At 35.0% G+C, this 20,663-nt stretch overlaps 1 protein-coding gene across 2 annotated transcripts in view; it reads left to right on the top strand.

Moving 5' to 3' along the window:
- LOC126756246 (pleckstrin homology domain-containing family G member 4B) overlaps positions 1–15,922 on the top strand; it is a 46,196-nt gene extending 30,274 nt beyond the window's left edge. For both annotated transcript variants that reach the window (XM_050469184.1, XM_050469183.1), the window contains 4 exons: positions 13,299–13,385; positions 14,920–15,024; positions 15,096–15,227; positions 15,282–15,922. In XM_050469184.1, the coding sequence (XP_050325141.1) occupies positions 13,299–13,385; positions 14,920–15,024; positions 15,096–15,227; positions 15,282–15,710 (753 nt within the window). In that variant the 3' untranslated portion in view covers positions 15,711–15,922. The remainder of the gene's footprint in view (positions 1–13,298; positions 13,386–14,919; positions 15,025–15,095; positions 15,228–15,281) is intronic.
- The last annotated feature ends 4,741 nt before the right edge of the window (positions 15,923–20,663 follow it).

Here is a 20,663-nt window from a genome sequence, read left to right as displayed (position 1 = left end):
AAGGGCAGAGTATAAACTCAAAGAGAACGTGAAAGTAGAAAAGCGACTTTGTAATATGATAAACTGAATTCAATCTGGGGAAAGTATTGAGCGATTGTTCAGAGAAGTTGGAGAAATGTAATCAATTCGACACTTAGTTCATGTTAAGGGATCTGGTGGGAGTGCGCTCATAACAAGGAATATATTTAAATATATACATATATTCACATAGCCAGCGCCTTTGTAACCACAAAAGTCTTCTAAGGTTTCGTCAAAAAAGATTCCTCACGGTCTTCTATGAGAAAAGAATCACAACTATTGGCCAAGGGTTTCTTGACGAGGTTTTGGAGGTTGCACAGATAAAACTTTTGTACGAAAGAACTTCATTAAAAGTACGGGATGGTTCAGAGAGGAACCAATAGAATAAGGCAATGGGTCTCCTAAAGGCCTAGGTGTGTCGTGAGACGGTCACTCTACATACCTACCTGCCTACCTACATATTGAATATATCCCGTGCAATAAATTTCTAAATATTAGAATTCGAATCGTGTTGCCTTTATTTTACATTTAGGTTTACAATACCATTTCTATAGCCTAGAGAAGCTCAGGAAACTTTTTATCCTAAAGATATTAAACAAATATGTAGCTTGTTATAAAATTCAAGAGGAGAGGTTAGATCATAAAATCTCAAATCGCAAAAATTACTCATCACCAAGATCAACAATTTGTTGAGAAGCTTGGAACAATTTGTCTGCATTATCATGTCATAATTTAGAGGTAACAACATGTATTAGACTTTGGAGATATTAAAGCTCAATCGGTGTCGATATCTTCAGCATGTTGCTTTTTCTCTCTCTCTCTCTCTCGCTCTCTGTCATAGGGAGATCAAAATCTCATGGCATATGCTTTATGAAAGCTTTAATAGTTTCATAGTTTCGTTCTATGTTGGTGGTATTCCAAATTTTGTTGAAAATTTATTATTGGAGTTTTCCATATTTGAAATTTGTTTATTCCGGTTGATACTACACTTTCTTAAAAAGGTGGACAGTTACATATGTAAGTGATTCAATTTCACTTGACCAAATTATTAAGATAGGAACATAGTCGTAGCGTTAAGCAAATCTGTTTGGGAATTAAAAAAAATATGTGATGACATATTTTCTCTGGAATTTAATAACTAATCATAATCTAAATTAAAAATTCTATCTGATTACCGTTACAATATTTCCAAATGGGTCTATTTCCGTTTACTACTTCCCTTTGATATTAAAAAACAACTACCTACCCCTGCCTTTCATTTTATCCACTGCTTGGTTGGACTTGCGTCAAAAATGGTAGGAGGAACATTTATAAATCCATTATCTCAATTGTCGTGTGGTCGTTTGTCGTTTTCTAACATTTTATCAACATAATTTACATGCGAGTTTGTGTGTGGCCAGCATAACTGTAATTTGCATAGAAACAAGCACTGCGACTCCATTATTTCCACATATTTTCTACGAGCAACGCACTCATTCATTATCTCTCGCCCGCCTTTGCAACTCCAAGCTGCAACGCAATGTTGCATGATCTATGAGTATTTGCACAATGATTGAGGAGACTTAGTGGCATGAGTTGGCACACATATATGCCATAGGCACATTCCTACACACCGTCATACATCCAGTGTTTCACGCCTAATATGGAAGGCAAATACGCAGTGGTCGCCAGAGAGATTTGCGGGACTTTCCTAGGCCTAGGCTACTGGGAATTGATGTATGCCTGACAAATACTATTATGTGTGTGTGTTATTGAAATTATGCGGTCTAACGCGTATTTAATTGTGGAATTACTTGCACTTGGGCATTGGAAATCTCTCAAATTTGCCTTAAGTATTTACATAACCTTTAACATTTTTGTTTGTTATTATACTCATATTTTATACACTGAACAGCGTGTATTCAGTTTGCTACGAAGTTTGTAACACAGGAAAGAAAACGTCGGAGACTCCATTTCGAGGTTCCCAATTTTTTTAAAGAAAAAACATAGAATCTTCATATTTAATGGGAATGTTTATTATCATTCCAAAGAACATTTATTTTTATACTCTTGCAACCAGTTGCTACAGAGTATTATAGTTTTGTTCATCTAACGGTTGCTCGTATCACCTAGAACGAAGCGAGATAGGTACGAGAAAAGTTCAAATCCGGTTGACTGTTCATCTTTCCGTCCGTCCGTGCAACCTGTAACTTGAGTAAAAATGAAGATATCTTGATGAAACTTGGTATACGGGTTCCTTAGTACAAAAAAAAATTCGAGTTCGTAGATGGACGTAATCGGGCCAAAAACGATCGAAAACGCATAAAAAGACATAAATAAAGATATGTATATGATATATATAAAGCTGCAATTTGATACAAGGGATAACAGTAGTAAGGGGCACTTGTGGGCAAAAAATATTTAAAAAGTCGGCGTGGCTACGATCTCTAATAAGTTTTATGTACATATCTCCTAAACTCCTAACTAACTATTATAAGAACCTCTACTGACAGTGTGAAAATGGATGAAATCGGAGGATAACCCCGTTCACTCCCCATATAATGGTACTGTTAAAAACCAATAAAAGTGCAATAAATAAATAACGAAATACGTCAGAGACATTAAATTTTACTTCCTCGATGGCTTAAGAGAGGTTCATAGGAGTCAGTATGAAAATTGGACGATGGGCTTGGCACCGCCCACTTTTTGGTGAAATTCCATATCTCGGGACCCGCCCAAACCGATTTTGACAAAATTTAGAACGTAGTATTCTTTTGGTAATTTGATGTCACATTGTGAAAATGGACGAAATCGGAACACAAACACCCCTACTTCTCATATAGCACAACTGTAAATTCCATTTGATTCTTTAAGTTTCTAGTACACAAATCAAGAAGCAATTTATATAAAGGGACAAAATTTTGCACGAAAAATGTTTTTTGTATATGCCACTTTGTGGCTAAAAATGGTTCAAATCCGACAAAAACTGTTCAAGCCCCTAGGTACCATATGTGGACCTCTGTACCTATAGTTGACTTTTGTTCGAAAATATCGGCCAATGTCTGATGAGTGGTTAATGTTTAAAATGTGATTTTTGGTCAAATAATCGGTCACCAGCGTCGATCGATGAAATCTTTCATCTTTTAAAACTCCAAGGTAGAATACCGCATTAACGTTTTGGCCGGGTGGAACAAATTCTTTGTGAACAATGCCCTTGGAATCATAAAAATAAATCAGCATTGTCTTCACTTTTAACTTCTCCATGCGCTATTTTTGGGTTTTGGCTCGTCCGGTGCCTTCCATTCAGCACTCTGGCGTTTCGTTTCGGGATCATATTGGAAACACCACGTTTCATCACCAGTCACAATATTGTAAAGGAAGTTTTTGTCCTTTTTTACCTCTTTAATGATGTCCTTCGAATTTTTGGTTGTCAGTCAATTTGTGCGGAACAAACCGTGCACACACCTTTCATAAGCCCAAATGCTCGGTCAAAATGCGATAAATCGATGTTTTGGAGATGTTCAATTCCATTTCCATGAATTTCAATGATGATTTCGGCTGATTTTTGATGAATTCACGTACAGTTTCAATGGAATTTCTAGTGAGCACGGATTTTGATTAGCTCACATCTTTGATCGTCATTTATGTCAACACGACCACTTTGAAAACGTTGAAACCACTCGTGCACTCTGCTACGGGATATGCAATCATCGCCATAAACTTGTTTCATCAATTGAAACGTTTCGGTAAAAGTTTTACCATTTTTAAAACAAAATTTAATGTTGGCTCTTTGTTTGAAGCTCATTTTCGCACCGATAACACAAACATACTGACGCTTAAAACGCAATAACTTCACTTCCAATTACTGAAATGTCATGAAAATCTCACTGGACAATCGATAAAGTAGCAAATTCTAACGCAACAGTCGACATATAGAACGCACCTTGTATAATTGAAATTCAGGGACAGTACTACTCCGACAATGGTTTGTTTGTGTGTCAAATTGGTGAATCGCACCAATACTTCCTTTAACCCCCATATACCTATTATAAAGATTTTCGAAGTTCAGGGTGACTTTACACCACATATATCGGCCAATATATGATATAATGAAAATAAGATAGTGTATCTTTGTGCCTAAAATAGGTAAATGTGAGCGAAAACTTAGCCTAGCACCTATATAACTAATATCAGGATTTTCGAACATCCGGCTGACTATACTCTATATGATTGGTTTTACACCTGGCTTTGATTCTTGCAAGTTGCAAGAGTATAAAATGTTCGGTTGCACCCAAACTGAGCCCTTCCTTACTTGTTTTACTTAACTTCAAGCTTTATTTAAAATTTAGCTAAAATATTTACATAACCGCAATCTTGAAAATTTATTTAATCTCAAGAAGGTTTATACAGACATCTGTTTTAGTAAGCCCCAATCGTCAAAATTTTGCTAAAATATTAAATAACTTAAAAAAAAAGTTGAATTTAGCTTCGAAAAATAGTTTTAATGAACTTCAATACTTAGCAAAAGTATAAAATAACCTCAATAATGTGCGTTCTTACCTAAGGTAGTAGTCTGGTAACTTATGCCTATTTTCATGACTTCTTTAGAGGGTGGTTTTTTATAGAAAAATAAAAATGAATTATCTTAAATATTTAGAGTGTTTTTATTTACATATTGAAAATACAAAAAAAAAAATTTATTTGAAAAAATTTAATACTTTATTACTATTATTATCGTCACTCGAAGTTGGAATCTCAAAAAAATGCTCGTGGGTGGCCCGGGTGATTTTGGCTGTTGACGTTATCTAAAATCAAATATTCTTGATTATTCTTAATCTATAGACATATCATTCTGGTCGGAACTACTGAAGTTAAATTTCAAAGGTAATGGCGGACTTTAAAAAAAAGTCCTTTTATTTTAGCAAAGAAAGGGTTGTAAAATAAAAAGTTAGGTGTGAAAAAAATTTTCGTTAGTACCGACGAGAACTATAAGTGTGTAGAATAGCCTGTTAAAATTTTAAAGAAATCGGTTCAGTAGAAAAAGTTAGGACCCGGGCCGACCAGAAAAGCAATGTTTTGAGAAAAATCGTTTAAAGTTCAACAACTCCGAGGCGCTCTAGGAAGCTCTTTATAACTCCCGAAATATTTCGAATTTCTGTATGAAATTTTCACAGTATATTCTCAAGACGTTGTACTTTCAAATTAAGCAAAGAAAATTGTTTCCATTTTTTCAACCCAAGTTACCAGACTATTACCTTAAGCTTAGTACGCAGCTCTCAAGAAACGTAAAAACTTCATATAAAAAAACGCTTAAGAAACGGTCAAGATACTTTCCTGCGACAAACTTACTTGTGCTAGTACGCAGCTCTCAAGAAATCTAGTACTAATTTTTGATACTTTTTTCAGTAAAATGTGAATATGGCAAACCTTGTTTTGCGAAGAAACATCAAATCAACAATTGTTTCTTGAAGGAAATTCGAAGTAATCGTCAAATTCGTCCTAAATTAGTTGAAATCATTATTATGAAGTATATTCCATTTTGAAATGTTGCATAAAACCTACCAATCATCAACAACATTTCTTAAATCTCAATAAAAATATTTATGTTACCATACACATACACACATACATATGTACATATTACGCACAAAGTTTGTTTTCTTTGTTTATTCTCTCTTGCTCTTCTAATGTAGATCATTCACAATGCGTAACCAGCTGTCAAAATTACTTGAGAAATAATGTATTTTTTTCCTTGAGCAATTACTTGAGAGCTGCATACCAACCTTTAACTATGTTTGTACTTAACTTTAAAGTTTGCTTTAATACCAATTTTGATGAAGAATATAGTCAACATACTTAGAACAAGTAAGGAAGGGCTAAGTTCGGGTGTCACCGAACATTTTATACTCTCGCATGGTAAAGTGATAATCGAGATTTCATTATCCGTCATTTACATATTTTTCAAATACCGTATTTGTGTAAAGTTTTATTCCGCTATCATCATTGGTTCCTAATGTTTATACTCGTATTATACAAAGAAGGCATCAGATGGAATTCAAAATAGCTTTATATTGGAAGAAGGCGTGGTTGTGAACCGATTTCAGCCATATTTCGTACATGTCATCAGGGTGTTAAGAAAACATTATATACCGAATTTCATTGAAATCGGTCTAGTAGCTCCTGAGATATGCTTCTTGGTCTATAAGTGGGCGGCGCCACGCCCATTTTCAATTTTTAAAAAAAGCCTGGGGGCAGCTTCCTTCTGCCACTTCTTCCGTAAAATTTAGTGTTTCTGACGTTTTTTGTTAGTCGGTTAACGCACTTTTAGTGATTTTGAACATAACCTTTGTAAGGTGGGCGTGGTTATTATCCGATTTCTTCCATTTTTGAACTGTATATGGAAATGCCTGAAGAAAACGACTCTGTAAATTTTGGTTGACATAGCTATAATAGTTTCCGAGATATGTACAAAAAACTTAGTAGGGGGCGGGGCCACGCCCACTTTTCCAAAAAAATTACTTCCAAATATGTCCCTCCCTAATGCGATCCTTTGTGCCAACTTTCACTTTAATATCTTTATTTATGGCTTAGTTATGACACTTTATAGGTTTTCGGTTTCCGCCATTTTGTGGGCGTGGCAGTGGGCCGATTTTGCCCATCTTCGAACTTAACCTTCTTATGGAGCCAAGGAATACGTGTACCAAGTTTCATCATGATATCTCAATTTTTACTCAAGTTACAGCTTGCACGGACGGACGGACAGACGGACGGACAGACAGACATCCGGATTTCGACTCTACTCGTCGCCCTGATCACTTTGGTATATATAACCCTATATCTGACTCATTTAGTTTTAGGACTTACAAACAACCGTTATGTGAACAAAACTATAATACTCTCGTTAGCAACATTGTTGCGAGAGTATAAAAATTATTTTCAGCCAAAAAAAATTCTTTTGTTTTAGACATCTTTAAAAATAAAATGAGGTGAATAAATTAAATTTCACCACAAAACTATGCAAGAAATTAATTTCACCAACTGCCTTGCAATTATTTCAAAAATCATTAAACATGAAAATAATAATAAAGTTGCAATATACATATATGCATATATAGTAACTATATCACTTTTCTGATTACAATCACGCAACAATTCCTATTATTTCCACGAAAAATTCCCACTATCTTTGTTTCGGTGCCGTTAAAGCAATTTATATGCATTTATGCGCACCGCAGTTCCCGTACGTGATATTGTTTACCTACGCAAACATATGTATACATACATATGTGGGTATACATAAAAACTTACAAACATAAGTATCTATGTGGCAGCTTTCCTTAATAAAATTCAAATAAAATGACATATTAATTTTACCTTAATGATATTTACTTTTTTATAAAATGAATGTAGTTTGTCGCACAATTTGTCATTTTGATAGTTGATAGGTTGTATAGTTAGGTTATGCACGTTTCTTTGACTGTAACTACCAAAGTAGAATGTCTGACCTTTTGAACTACTTTGTTTTAGCTGGCAATGCTGCCATTTGATTTGTGAATTTATATGCTCATTGTATTAGATTACAAAATGAGGGAAAGCAAAATGTACTGTTATTTTTTGTAGCATTGTTTAACAAACATGGTACAGAAAGTGTGTTTTTTAGACACCTGTTTTCCCAGAAAAAAGGATTTGCCATCATCTTTTAAAAATGCCATCCGAGAAGACAAACTTTCAACCACTTCTTGCCGAAATTGGGAATGGATGACCACAGCTTCAATTCGTGCGCACGATGGCGGGTGGACGTATTCGTGTATTATTTGATACTTTTCCCCACCGCAGCAATAGTGATCCCCTAGAGTAAACTTGGTTTGAAACAGATTCATAGTTTGTGTAATTACCGCTTCTGCTGGGCGAGTATGCCAATCAAATATTGGACGATTCATCGAGTGATTTTGGTAATAAACTTGCAAACATCGGTCCGGAGAAAGTCTGTTTATTATGAAATCGCAAATCAAACTAAGTATAAATCAAGTACCAGTTATCAAAAAGACCAAAAGATCAAAAAGTTAATGATCGAAATTTGATTTCTATGAAGAAGCAACTTAACTTAAAGAAGCTATTCCAGAAGTAAAAAATCCTTAAACGTGCTTTAAAACTTACAACAGGCTTGTTTCTCTTCTATTTTTAAATGCGGTAGATGAAGTCGACAACTTTATGCAATATCTGTAGCAATATATTAATTTAATTTAAATCGATTTAAGCTAAAAAAAAAAATATTTTATTTTATCGGAAATTTTTTTTAAATAATTTTAAATCATATTTTTGCATTATTTGAATCTACCGATTTTTTGTATTGTACAAGGTATCTCGAGTAATTTCGGCACAATAACTCTAACGTTTTCCACTAACATTTTTTTAAAAAAAGTGTAAAAATTTATGATTTTATAATTTTACGATGCGTTGTGACAAGTGTGAGTCCCCTATATATAACAACAATAAATCCCCCCATCAGAAGTGCGACAATTGCGCGACAGTAATTGAGTAGACGAGTGGTGGACATGGTCGCATGTTAAAATGATGAAAGTATTCCCAGTATTTGAAGAAACAAAGACAAATGAATAAAATAGCAATAAAATTGTCCAAGTCTAAACACGCTCAATATTAATAAAAAAAAACTTCAAGTTCCGTATTGAATTTGCATAAAAATTGCTAAGGAATTTTTTTCTGATCGCAGGTGTTGAAAACATCTCAAATTGACAGCTGCCATTCTCGCGAGTTTCGGCTTTTCCATTCCAATCGCGTGTAGCTTTTTTGCCTCCAAATGGGCTGTGATTTATTTCATCTAGTTCATTCCACTTCTCATTACATACATACAATTGCGTAGAAGGTGTGGGCTGAAGTAGAGCAAAGTAAAGCAAGGCTAATGTTTTGAAATAATTATGTATGTATTTATGAGCAGTCGTGTGCATTGCTGTGCCGGGAATATTAATTAAAAATTTGTTTCACAATATACAATTTTTTTGGTGATGCCATTTATGCAAGCAAAATGTTTGTCTGTTAGTTTAATTATGGTTACTTAAAGTTATTATGCGTAAATTGGCAATTGATATGTCAACAAAAAGCATGTTGGAACATAAAATGGTTTTTAAGGCAAAGAAAAAATTATTATTTTATTTTATTTATTTCGCCTTGTAGACTTGGCGCCTTTCAAATGGTCGCTTTAGAATTTTAATTCTCAGAGTCATAGTTTTCATGGCACCAATACCAAGTAAAGGGCTTTGAAATAAAACTCGTCTAAAACTAAAGCGAAGGAAATGAAAAATGAAGCTCTTTTAAAAGTTAAACATTCAAAAGAAGTAAAAACCAGATGCTCTAGCGATGGAATATCTTGTTATTTGACTATTTATTTTCGGAGCAAATAAAAAATCCGTTATTATATGGTTATGCGGTCTTACCAACTAAGAGTATAGGATATCACAGAACTGCACACGAAGTGTTGCCAGTTCATTTGAATAATTGGTATAGTTTGTTCGATTTATTAATCACTAACACTGAGTTCAGAACTGAAAGCAACTTAGATGTGTGAGTGGTTCAGAAAACAAAATTATGATGACCAAGATAGAAAAATAACTAGCTTCGCGCAGTATCGATAACAAAATTACTCGATTATAAAATAACCGACAGGATGCGATCTCTAAAAACAGTTAATACAGGATACTCTGTAGGATCCAATGAAGATCGCAAGTAAATATTGCATACTGAAACAATATTATATAGATACTATATATGTATATATAGTACAAATCGATATATAGTACAAATTACAATAAAAGTGACGACCGATCATTGGCCACAAACACAATCACTGCTTAAAAAGGCCAATATAAACGTATTCATTTTTCAAATGAACCACTCTAATTTCGAACATTATTTTCCTTAATTTAAAATCTTCGAAAAATCCTTTAATTTGGATAATACCTGCCATATAATTCAAAAATAAAAATGTTTACAACAAACATTTCCTATTATATATTATTTCCTATATTCCTATTTAATCCCTCATTTGTCACGCTCCCTTTTTAAGTTTATATATTTTTCGCAGTCGAAGCTCCAGTAAATAAATATTTGCATATTATTTAGTATTCGCAAATTGCGCTGGCCTTGCCAGGTGTTTTTACTAGTGCATCGTATATTTTTTAAGTTACGTTTTCTTGTTTACGTGCTTTGGTAGTCAAGTGAACATTTGTTTGACTGAAGTAAATTTAAATGAGTTATAGTAGGTCAATGTGCGAAATTGTATGCAATAAATAAAGATGTTTACAATTTTTAATACAAGCAATTTGTAAAAAAAGCCGAAGAAATGTAATAAATGAGGGCAGTTTGAGAGGTTTGCGAATTTTTGGGCAAAAGCCCATTCGTTTTATCATCAAATATTGCATTGTTTTTACCTAAAGTCAGCCAAAATAATCTGTTAAAATTCACAATTTTCAATCTTTTTCGCCTTTGCACGTTTTTTGCCATTTATCTTCACCAAAAATGGAAATTTCTGAAAGCAAAATTTGCCTAAGGCCAGGTTCAGATAGAATAATTAATTCAAACATTTATCACTATGACCAAAAAATAGTAAGACTTTTTTTAAAACGTTTAATTTATTCTTCAAAATCTATGTCGTTCCCCTCAGGAAATCCCCCTTGGCTTCAATACACTTGTGCCAACGTGCTGTTAAAGTAAATTTCTGGAATAACATTCAATGCACGTAGCGATTCACGTTTAATGTCTTCAATTGACTCAAAACGGTTTAACCGGAGCGGTCGTTCGTGTTTGCTGAATAGCCAGAAGTCACACGGAGCTATACCAAGCGAAAACGGTGGTTGCGGCACGATATTGGTTGAAAATTTGGTGAAAAACTCACGAAGAATCAATGCCGTATGCTACGGTGCATTGTCGTTGTGCAAAAACTAAGAGTGGTCGGCCCATAATTCCAGCTTCGTTTTACGAATAGCTTCGCGTAAATGACGCATAATACTCAAATAGTATTCCATGTTGACAGTTTGGACGTTTGGAAGGAATTCCGAGTGCACCACAACTTGATAATCGAAAAAAACTGTGAATATAATCTTGATTTTGGAGGATGGAGTCATGTGTAGAAGTTCACGCAAGTGAGGAAAGTTCTCTGATCGCCATTCACTTGGGAATGGCCAGAAGCGATTCTTTTACACATGGCTCAAGCAGCTCACAACTTCCGGTCTTTGACCAAGTATCCTTTGGGTAGCCTAAGAACATCCGTTCGAAGGCGAGCTAAAGTGAGAAGGCGAAACATCCCCTACATAGGGTTGTGCGCTGGGTTTGGGACCTGCCACGTAAAAAACCCCCTCCCAATGAAAGATTACCAACTGTCTCGGATGAGAGACCCCCCTTTTGTTGACGACCATGGCAAACGAAATAAGGACTACGATATAAAGGCATGCAAATGGAATGTCCGGATCCTTAATTGCGAAGGTGCCGCTGCCCAGCTGGTTGATGTCCTCGCGAATGGCGCCACGTAGCAAAAAAAGAAACGACTGGCGCGCTGTTGTTAACTCGGCTATAATCGCGTAAGCGGTGTCTACGCCAATTAAGAAGAAGATTTTTGATTTTTCACCTGTTTTGACGTGATTTTTTCGGCTTCGGGTCACTTTTTCCACGATATTCGGTCGATTGATCGTCTGTTTCCAGGTCGTAAGCGTAGATCTAAGACTCATCGCTAATACATTTCATATCATTCTGGTAGTCGAAATGCATTGTTTCACAGACGTTAACGCGACGCTGGTTTTCGAAATAAAAAATGGTGACTTTTGAACCATTCGTGCTTTCACTTTTCTTACGCCCAAATAATCTTTCAAAATAGCATTCAATGATCCTTCCGATTATCCAATGATATCAGTAAGACTGCTAATTGTCAATTCTCAAGCACCACGCGCTCTCAACCATTTTGAATAATTAGTACCATCAAAAAGACTTGCTCGCGATAAAGAATTGTCACCGAAAGCTTTTTCCAACATTCCGAATGTTTCCGCGCCAGAAATTTGATATTTGAATAATTTCACTCATCGTAAAAATCGCCGAATGCTCGTTATGTACTTCAGAAAGACAAGCGTATACGAAACGCTAATGATTATTTTGATGTGACATTTGGCATTGATGTCACTGACAGCCATACCAAACAAAAAAAAATATTTCGACGAATGAGTTTTCGCAAAAAATTTAAATTAAAAGATCTTACTATTTTCAGACCATAGTAGTAGTTGTAATTTGAGTCAACCATTTTGGTGTTTATACTGACTCAATCAAGCCGAATAATTATGTTTAAGAACTGAGAATGTTAAAAGTTATTGATAACCGTAAACAAGTAAATTGAAGCAATTAAAGTGTGAATTAAATCATCCTGTTTAGAGCTCAAATGCATTCGATTTAGCTTAAGCAATAATCATGTGACGGAAACCTAAAAAAGGTTTTGCGTTTGTGAAAAGTTTAGTTTAATTAAAATCACAATAATTTTACTTTCGAACAGAATTAACCTAAAACCTTCTAACAAATGTGATCAAATTATTGTCAGTTAAATACTAAATGAGTAATAAATTTAAAGCTTCATTGTGTGGGAAGACTATTAAGGGTTAAATTGCTGCAATTTTCTTCAATAATTATGTAATAAAATAGCAACTTAGGGGAAGGGCCTTCATTGGTCTTAGATTTTCATGTGTTCTGAGAATAACTTGCTTCAGAATCTTATATTAAATTATTGTCTTATTTATTATCTGTCTTTCTTTTTCAATAAATAAGTTTGTCAGGCATGTTTAAAGAGGGGAAAAATCATTACACCGTAAGCCTCTTTTTTTTAAGCATTTCTTCTTTTTTTATAAACAATTTACTAAAAATATTAATACTTCTTTATGAATTCGTTTGACATATTGTCGCGAAAGGAAGGTTATTTCTATATTGTAAAACATTTTGGAAAATTTCAAGAAAATTACTATTAATTACAGTATTAAGAAATCATATATGTGTATGTGAATGATTATGTGATGTTTTAACATAATCTATCTTATATATAAAATGGGTTAGAATTACATATCACCTCGTACTTTACATCATATTATAAAATACTTACATATATATTTCTTTGAAGGGAATTACACATTTTGCTCCAAGGGTAATACCCCTTATTATCGCACCGGATGTTTCTGCATATCTTTTTTGAAATAAATATTTATTTGCATAGCCATACATGCTTACTTACAATGTCACTTTATATTTTTATATTGCAGAAAAATGAGTTTTATTGCTATGTGATATTCATGATGAACAAAAAGACATCGATGCAGTTGCGACAGGAGCAACGCCCGTGGTTGCAGGTAAATTATGCTCTGTATAAAATATAGTTGAAACATAATTGGGAGACTTAAATGGGAGTCTTTAATATTTTTATAATAAAAGGTAAAAAAGTTGGATGAAAATTTAATTGAGGTTTGTCACACGACCTAAGACACATTGTGCCCTTTGTATATTAAACACCCCGCTTTACACTCAAAAATAAGAAATCGGTAAAAGAATCGATCGCTGGGTTCGATATTTTCTATCTTTTCATTAAGGAGTTACATGAATTTCCTCGGGTAAAAAAATACTTTTTTCAACAAATTTTTTTCTCATATAAAAAATAAAATTTTTTATTATTACAAACATACATTATAAACAAAGAAATTCTAAAATTTTTGGAAAAACAAATTTTAAACTTGGGCATTGCGACGCCATTCCCGATAATCCCACAGAAAAAACATGCGCCTGTGCTGGCAAAATAACTCCTTACAGGGTCTTCTAAAGAGAAAATAATACGTGTTTTAGTAAAAACCTTAACTTAAAACTTAGAGGAAGGAAAACAATTTAAAATTTGTTTTGTGGCAGACATTTTTACACAAGACACAAATAGTTGTAATCAAAAAAAAATCATTCGTTCGAGGAATAACAGAGTAAAATAAAGATTTAAAACTTCCGACGATGTCTAAAAACTCTCCGTGAAAATTTCTTTTTGTTAAGCCATCGATGCAGGAGATGTCTCACAGCAGTTATTCTGTCATACTAACTGTTATGATCACTTATATGTATGTATTACAAAGTGTATGGAAAGGTCGTGTATTAAGGGTCGTTCTTAAATTTTTGCAGATATTTATTTTTTGAGGAGTATCTTTATGTTAGCAACGTAGAAGGCTCACAAGGAGGTTTTATATTGAAATTACTTATACTTATACTTATACTTATACTTATACTTATACTTATACTTATACTTATACTTATACTTATACTTATACTTATACTTATACTTATACTTATACTTATACTTATACTTATACTTATACTTATACTTATACTTATACTTATACTTATATACTTATACTTATACTTATACTTATACTTATACTTATACTTATACTTATACTTATATACTTATACTTATATTATACTTATACTTATACTTATACTTATACTTATACTTATACTTATACTTATACTTATACTTATACTTATACTTATACTTATACTTATACTTATACTTATACTTATACTTATACTTATACTTATACTTATACTTATACTTATACTTATACTTATACTTATACTTATACTTATACTTATACTTATACTTATACTTATACTTATACTTATACTTATACTTATACTTATACTTATACTTATACTTATACTTATACTTATACTTATACTTATACTTATACTTATACTTATACTTATACTTATACTTATACTTATACTTATACTTATACTTATACTTATACTTATACTTATACTTATACTTATACTTATACTTATACTTGTTACTAATTATCTTTATTTGCGAAAAGATGTAATATCTTTTAAATCTATGTATCTTTGCAGAATGTGCAGAATGAGATAAGCGACAAATTGGGCATCGACAGTTTTCTTGTACAGCCCATACAAAGACTGACCAGATATCCATTGTTGTTGCAGCAATTCATATCTGTAAGTATGGTACTTACGAAGCCTCACTTAAACAATTTTAAACAATCTCCCTGATTTCTTCACCCCGCCAGGAATTCTACAAAAGCGGCATCAGCTGTAAGCCAGTGCTGGCATCTGTGTGCAAACTGGAGACACGCATGCGCCGTCTACTTGAGGTAGTCAATCAAGCAGAGGACGTGCCAGCGATAGACGAGTCAGCCGAGGTGAGTTTGAACTATAAATTTGAGTACTAATTAAACCACTGTTTATGCTTACAGCTCAATCTGGCGTCGCAGGGCTACTTTCGACGCGCCACCGAGTTCGAGGCTTATCATCATCGTTCGCGCAAGAAGTATGCCGCTAAGGTGTTCTTATTCGATCGCTGCCTCATCTGTACAGAAGTGCGAAAGCGCCGCCTCGCCTATCGCCACCACTACGAATGGTCGACGCTGGAGTTGCAGTTGAATGGCAGCAAGAGTGTAACGGTATTGCAGCGCGGACGCACTGCATCGGCGAAAGGTAGCGCCAAGGAGGAGTATGAATTCACGGCGTCGGAAGCGTGCGCGATGACACAGTGGCTGCGTTGTGCGCGGAAAATCATCGAAATCGATCGCGTGGAGTCGGCGATGCGGGGGAAATTCGTGCTGCCAATGGATTTCGTGCTCAGCGTTGGTGCGGCCATTTGGCTGTTATGGAATTATTTGTAATAATTTTGCTAATAGCTTGATTGACATCCTAATGGGCGGGTCCACAACTCAAATAAGCGGGTTAACTTATGATTTTCATCTTATTAAAATAAGTTTTTATTATAAAAAACTATAGTTTAAGTCTGTTTTTGAAACAAAAATTGCCGCGAAGATTAGATTGCATAAGAGTTTTGTTAAACAAAATATAATATTTAGTTTTGTAAAACGGACAATTTTGCATTTATTTAGTATATTTGAGAGGTAATGACCATATTTCGCAAGGTATGCTATGGAAATCAAGTAAGAAGGACAGTTTTGGTTAGCAGATTATGAACTACAAGTATAATAATAATTTCAAAATTCTTTATTCTTCAAAATGTATGTCGTCCGTCTTAAAGTAATACCCCTTGGCCAGAATAAGTTTGTGCCAACATTTTTTCCAAACCTCGAAGCAGTTCTTAAAGTCAATTTACGGAATAGCCTTCAATATCCGTAGAGATTCACCTTTTATGTCTTCACTTGACTCAAAACGGTTTCCCCGGAGCTGTCGTTTGAGTTAGCTGAACAGCCAGAAGTCACACAGAGCTAAGTCAGGCGAGTACGGTGGTTGTGGCACGATATTGATTGAAAACCTTTTTTGTAGTTGCTTTCAAAAATTTGTTTCTTATTTTGTCATAAGAATGAGTTTTCGATGATTCGGGTATATTCATTACTAAAAAAACGGAAAAAAAGAAGTGAGAAATATTATATAATTTTCATCCCTCAGGTCTAGAGGAAAGTCTACTAAATTATTTGATTGGCAGAAAGGCTAAGCCAGATATGCCAAGTCTTTGCTGTTATAGGTTCAGCCGTCCAAGTGAACTACCTGGAATCGAACAATCACCTTAACAAGTATCGGTTGGATTCAAAAATCTTTAAGCAGTGTTTTGGTAGTCACAAAGAATCCATTTGAAATTGCCTAAGTGTAATCTTTTTACTAGGAATTATCCACAATAAGAATTATTACAAGATATTGACCGTTTTTCCTTCAAATTGCTGAAATTGACGGATGATTTATATATCCAATAATACAGTGCGCTGCTTCATGTTTCAAATCTTAACATGAACACATTGCTTGCAAAGTTTGGGGACTCGTTAATTCCGAGAAATGGTCCAGTCAAATGGCCGCCAAGATCACGCAATCCAAGGCCTCTAGATTATTTTCTCTGGGAGTATGTTCAATCAAAGATTTACGCCAATCAACCAGCAACGCACGATGAGCTCGAAGACAACTATAGCCGAAATTCCAGATGAAATGCTGTACGAGTCATCGAAAATTGGCATAAACAGGTGGAGATAGCTTAACAGGGTCATGTTGGTCAAAACTTCGACATTTTTTTTAAATCATAAATGGCAAATATCTCCAGTAAAGAAACAAACAGAACTAATTTCGACCAAATTTGCGTTTTGTTTTAACAGCACGTCGTGCTTGTTGGTTAATCTTATATATCCGACTTTGATTTTCACTCCTTACATAATTCTCCTTTCATATTTTATATAATGAACAAGGTTTCGCTACGAAGTTTCTAGCACACAGAAGGAGACGTCGAAGACCCTATAAAATATACTCGTATACATAAACGATAGGCGTGACTAGCTGAGTCGATTTAGTCATGTACGTCTGTCCGTCCGTCTGTCTGTACATATGTGAACTAGTCCTTCAGTTTTTAAGATATCGACCGTCCGTTTCTCACGAAGAAGCTGCATATTTGTTGGAACCGCCGGTATCGAATCTCTACAGCATAGCTTGTGTGGAAAGCTTTTTCATTTGACGAGATATCGTCAAGAAATTTGGTCGAGATTATTTACCCCCTTTAAAGAAATAATTCAGATCGAGTCACTATAGCATACTGACCGTTCAAGGTTATTGTAAATATTTTGTATTTGTGAGGGGGGAAGCTATAAGCTTCGGTGCAATCCAAATTAACATTTCTTTTTGTTTCATGTAGATTCCTTTGGAAAATTTACTATTTTTCCTCATCTAACCACTTCAAAGATGCTTTTCCACATCTGATCTCTCTCCTCTTCCTTCACTTCACAGCTTGTTAGCCACAAATTAAAATATTTTGATGATGTTTATTATCTGTAGTTTCTTTTATTTTTCGCGAAAGCGTTATTTATATGATAATTTCTTTTATATTTATATATGGTTTTGAATTATTTCAACTCTGCATGTGTGTGCGTGCGTGTGTGGCATGCATTTGTTAGTCGGGCGCATTGAGGACATGCATCATTATGCGCGACTGGACGCCAACCCAACCCAACTTTACAGACATTAAGCGCCAGCAGCAATTACAAATGTACAAAAACTGAAAAGACAATAACAAGAACAACAACTATAGGTAAACAGAATATTGAAAGCACTGCAGCTTGTGCGCTGAGCCGTAAAATAACTGCGTTGCCAACAGCCAAAGCAGTGATTTCTTTGAGCATGCAACTTGCAACCTAATGTGCAGCCTCCCACTGCGGTCATCAGCGCATAGCACCTCCCCCCGTACCCCTCACCTTCGCTGCTTACTTGCCGGCTTTGTTTTGTTTTATTTTGTCTTTATATTGCTTGCTGCCAGCCTTGACAAATATTTATGATAAATTGCCTTTTTCGTTGCTCATTCGTGCGCACTCCCCGTTGTCCTCCTGCGACACGGCCGCCCGACTGTTGTTTGGACTCATTTGCTGGCCACGCCTGGCAGGGGTCCTTACATATATGTGGAATACATGTAGCCAGCGCCTGAAACGCAGAAACCTCACAGTTTATTGTTACTTTTGTTGTTTTTTGTATTTTGTGTACTCACCTCCTCCCTTTTGCTCCGGCTGCAGTGGCTTTGTGCGCTGCTTTGTTTATTTTGTTGCCGTTCTTTTTTGACTAATATAGAGTCGTCAGTCGCCTGTAGATTTTGTATGCAGAGGATCTTAGGTCCATATGTGTGAGCATCCTTATATGAGAATACATGGATGTGTGTGTGTGTACTTTTTGTCATATGAACATATGCAAAATGCGCAAATTTTGTGCATAAAATTTTCTTTGCGAATAGTCTAAGAGCAAAGCAAACATCCTTGGAGAGGACAGTGGGCTTGTTAAATGAAATTGTTCATTAAATAAAAATGTTTTCTAAATATTTCCAGTTTTTTATTGCAACATTTGAGGCTTAGAATTATTTCTTTCACTTTCAATCAACTTTTTTTTATTCACTCGCAATATGTTGCTAAAGGTTATAATAATTTTGTTCACCTAGCGGCTGTTTGTAACACTGAAAACTAAGAGAGATGGATATAGAGTTCTATAATCATGATGACGAAATTTATAGATTCCTTAGATAGGATGTCTGTACAAAGGTGCGAACTTCGGTCATTTGCCCTTTCTTATGAGATTTTTAAATTTTATTTCGAGAGTTCGTTTCGCTATGATTTTATGCCAAAATAGGTAGAGTATACCTATATCTTCTACTAGTTTCCTTATACCGAATATTTTGATATAGTCCGCTCAGATGGGTTAGGTAGGTAGAGCGGCTGTCTGAGGACGCACAAAGGTCGTTAGCTCAGCTCCCAGCCAAGCACTTTAATTGCATCCCGAATCGATTTTTCTTTGTGGGTAGGTGCATGTCGTGTAACAAAATACAAAAATCTTTGCTATATCTTCTGGCGCATTCTGATCGTTTTTCGATCAATGCATGGTTCAAATTGATAATTTTTTGTCTGTCACAAAATTTTAGAAGCTCATGACATAGCACATCCTTCTGATCCCACCAAATACAGACTATTGTCTTCTTATAGACTCGATTTTTGAAGTTGTTAGGTGTCCCGGATTAACCCAAGATTTTCTGCGTTTAGGAGTCTTAAAATGAGTCCAATTTTCATCGCAAGTGACAACGATCGATGCAACACCGATTTTTTTTCGTGTCTTTGAAGCAAAATTTCTCAAGTGTTTTTTCAGTTTTCCATTTGTCTTTCATTCAATTCATGTGGCACAAATTTTCCACACATTTGGGTATGATGTTGTTTGTTCAATGGCTGTAAGGTTATTGAATATGTTTGATAGATGTCATGCCAGCCAAGTAGAATAAAATTTAAGGCTCGTTCTGACTCACTGGCATAACATATTCCTCGATTAAATATCTGCAAGTAACCAGGGGCATATAAAACCGTTTTTTCCGGAGTCTGATTGTAGTGGAGCTCCGTTCTGGCTTGTTTATGTGCTTCGGAGTCGCCACGGATATCACAATGTCCTGGAACCCATTGGAGGTTTATGGTGAAATAGGATGTTAGATCTCCTAAGAGATCAAGGTATTCTTTCATTTTTGAAGATTTATTATTATTATTTTATTTTTATTTTTGAAGAAACCCTAAAATACTTGAGTGATTTCAAACCCTCGCAGCTACCTGCATACATAAATATATTCCTTGTTGTGAGTACATCTCTTGTCAAAAAAGAGGTTTTCTCTAATTGATGTGACCCCACTTGAAAGACACTGTAGTATTCTGGTAGACGAAAGAGGATTTTTGGTATCTTATTTTGCTGAAAAGATACCACCTCCCACTCGATTATCTAGTTTGGAGCCATCCGTATAGATACTTATCGCTACATTCCGGTTCCTATTGCACCTTTCTCGCTCTTCTCTGGATGGAAATGCAAAATAAGTTACCGAATTTATGTTAAAGCTATTAAAGTTAAATCAGTTTCTACCATGGAAACAGGAACTTACAACGCACCTTACCTCCAGGCGACTAACAGCGAGCACTCCCTCAGTCTAAGAGTCTTCATCATTTATCTGCGGCCATAAATTTTGTTTTTGACACACTGTTACACAAGAAATTGCCGCTGTGCAATAAAGACATGTTTGCAACTGTCTTTACTGTGATGGACCGCCTCTAATCATAAAATCTGTTTGACAAAGCACGTCTCGGACCGGTAGTGCTGTGCATTGCGCTGATTTTCCG

The sequence above is a fragment of the Bactrocera neohumeralis genome, chromosome 4, assembly GCF_024586455.1.
Source record: "Bactrocera neohumeralis isolate Rockhampton chromosome 4, APGP_CSIRO_Bneo_wtdbg2-racon-allhic-juicebox.fasta_v2, whole genome shotgun sequence".
Classification (NCBI taxonomy): Eukaryota; Metazoa; Arthropoda; class Insecta; order Diptera; family Tephritidae; genus Bactrocera; species Bactrocera neohumeralis.
Note: the sequence above shows the minus strand (reverse complement) of the source record. Positions and strands in the feature narration are given on the sequence as shown.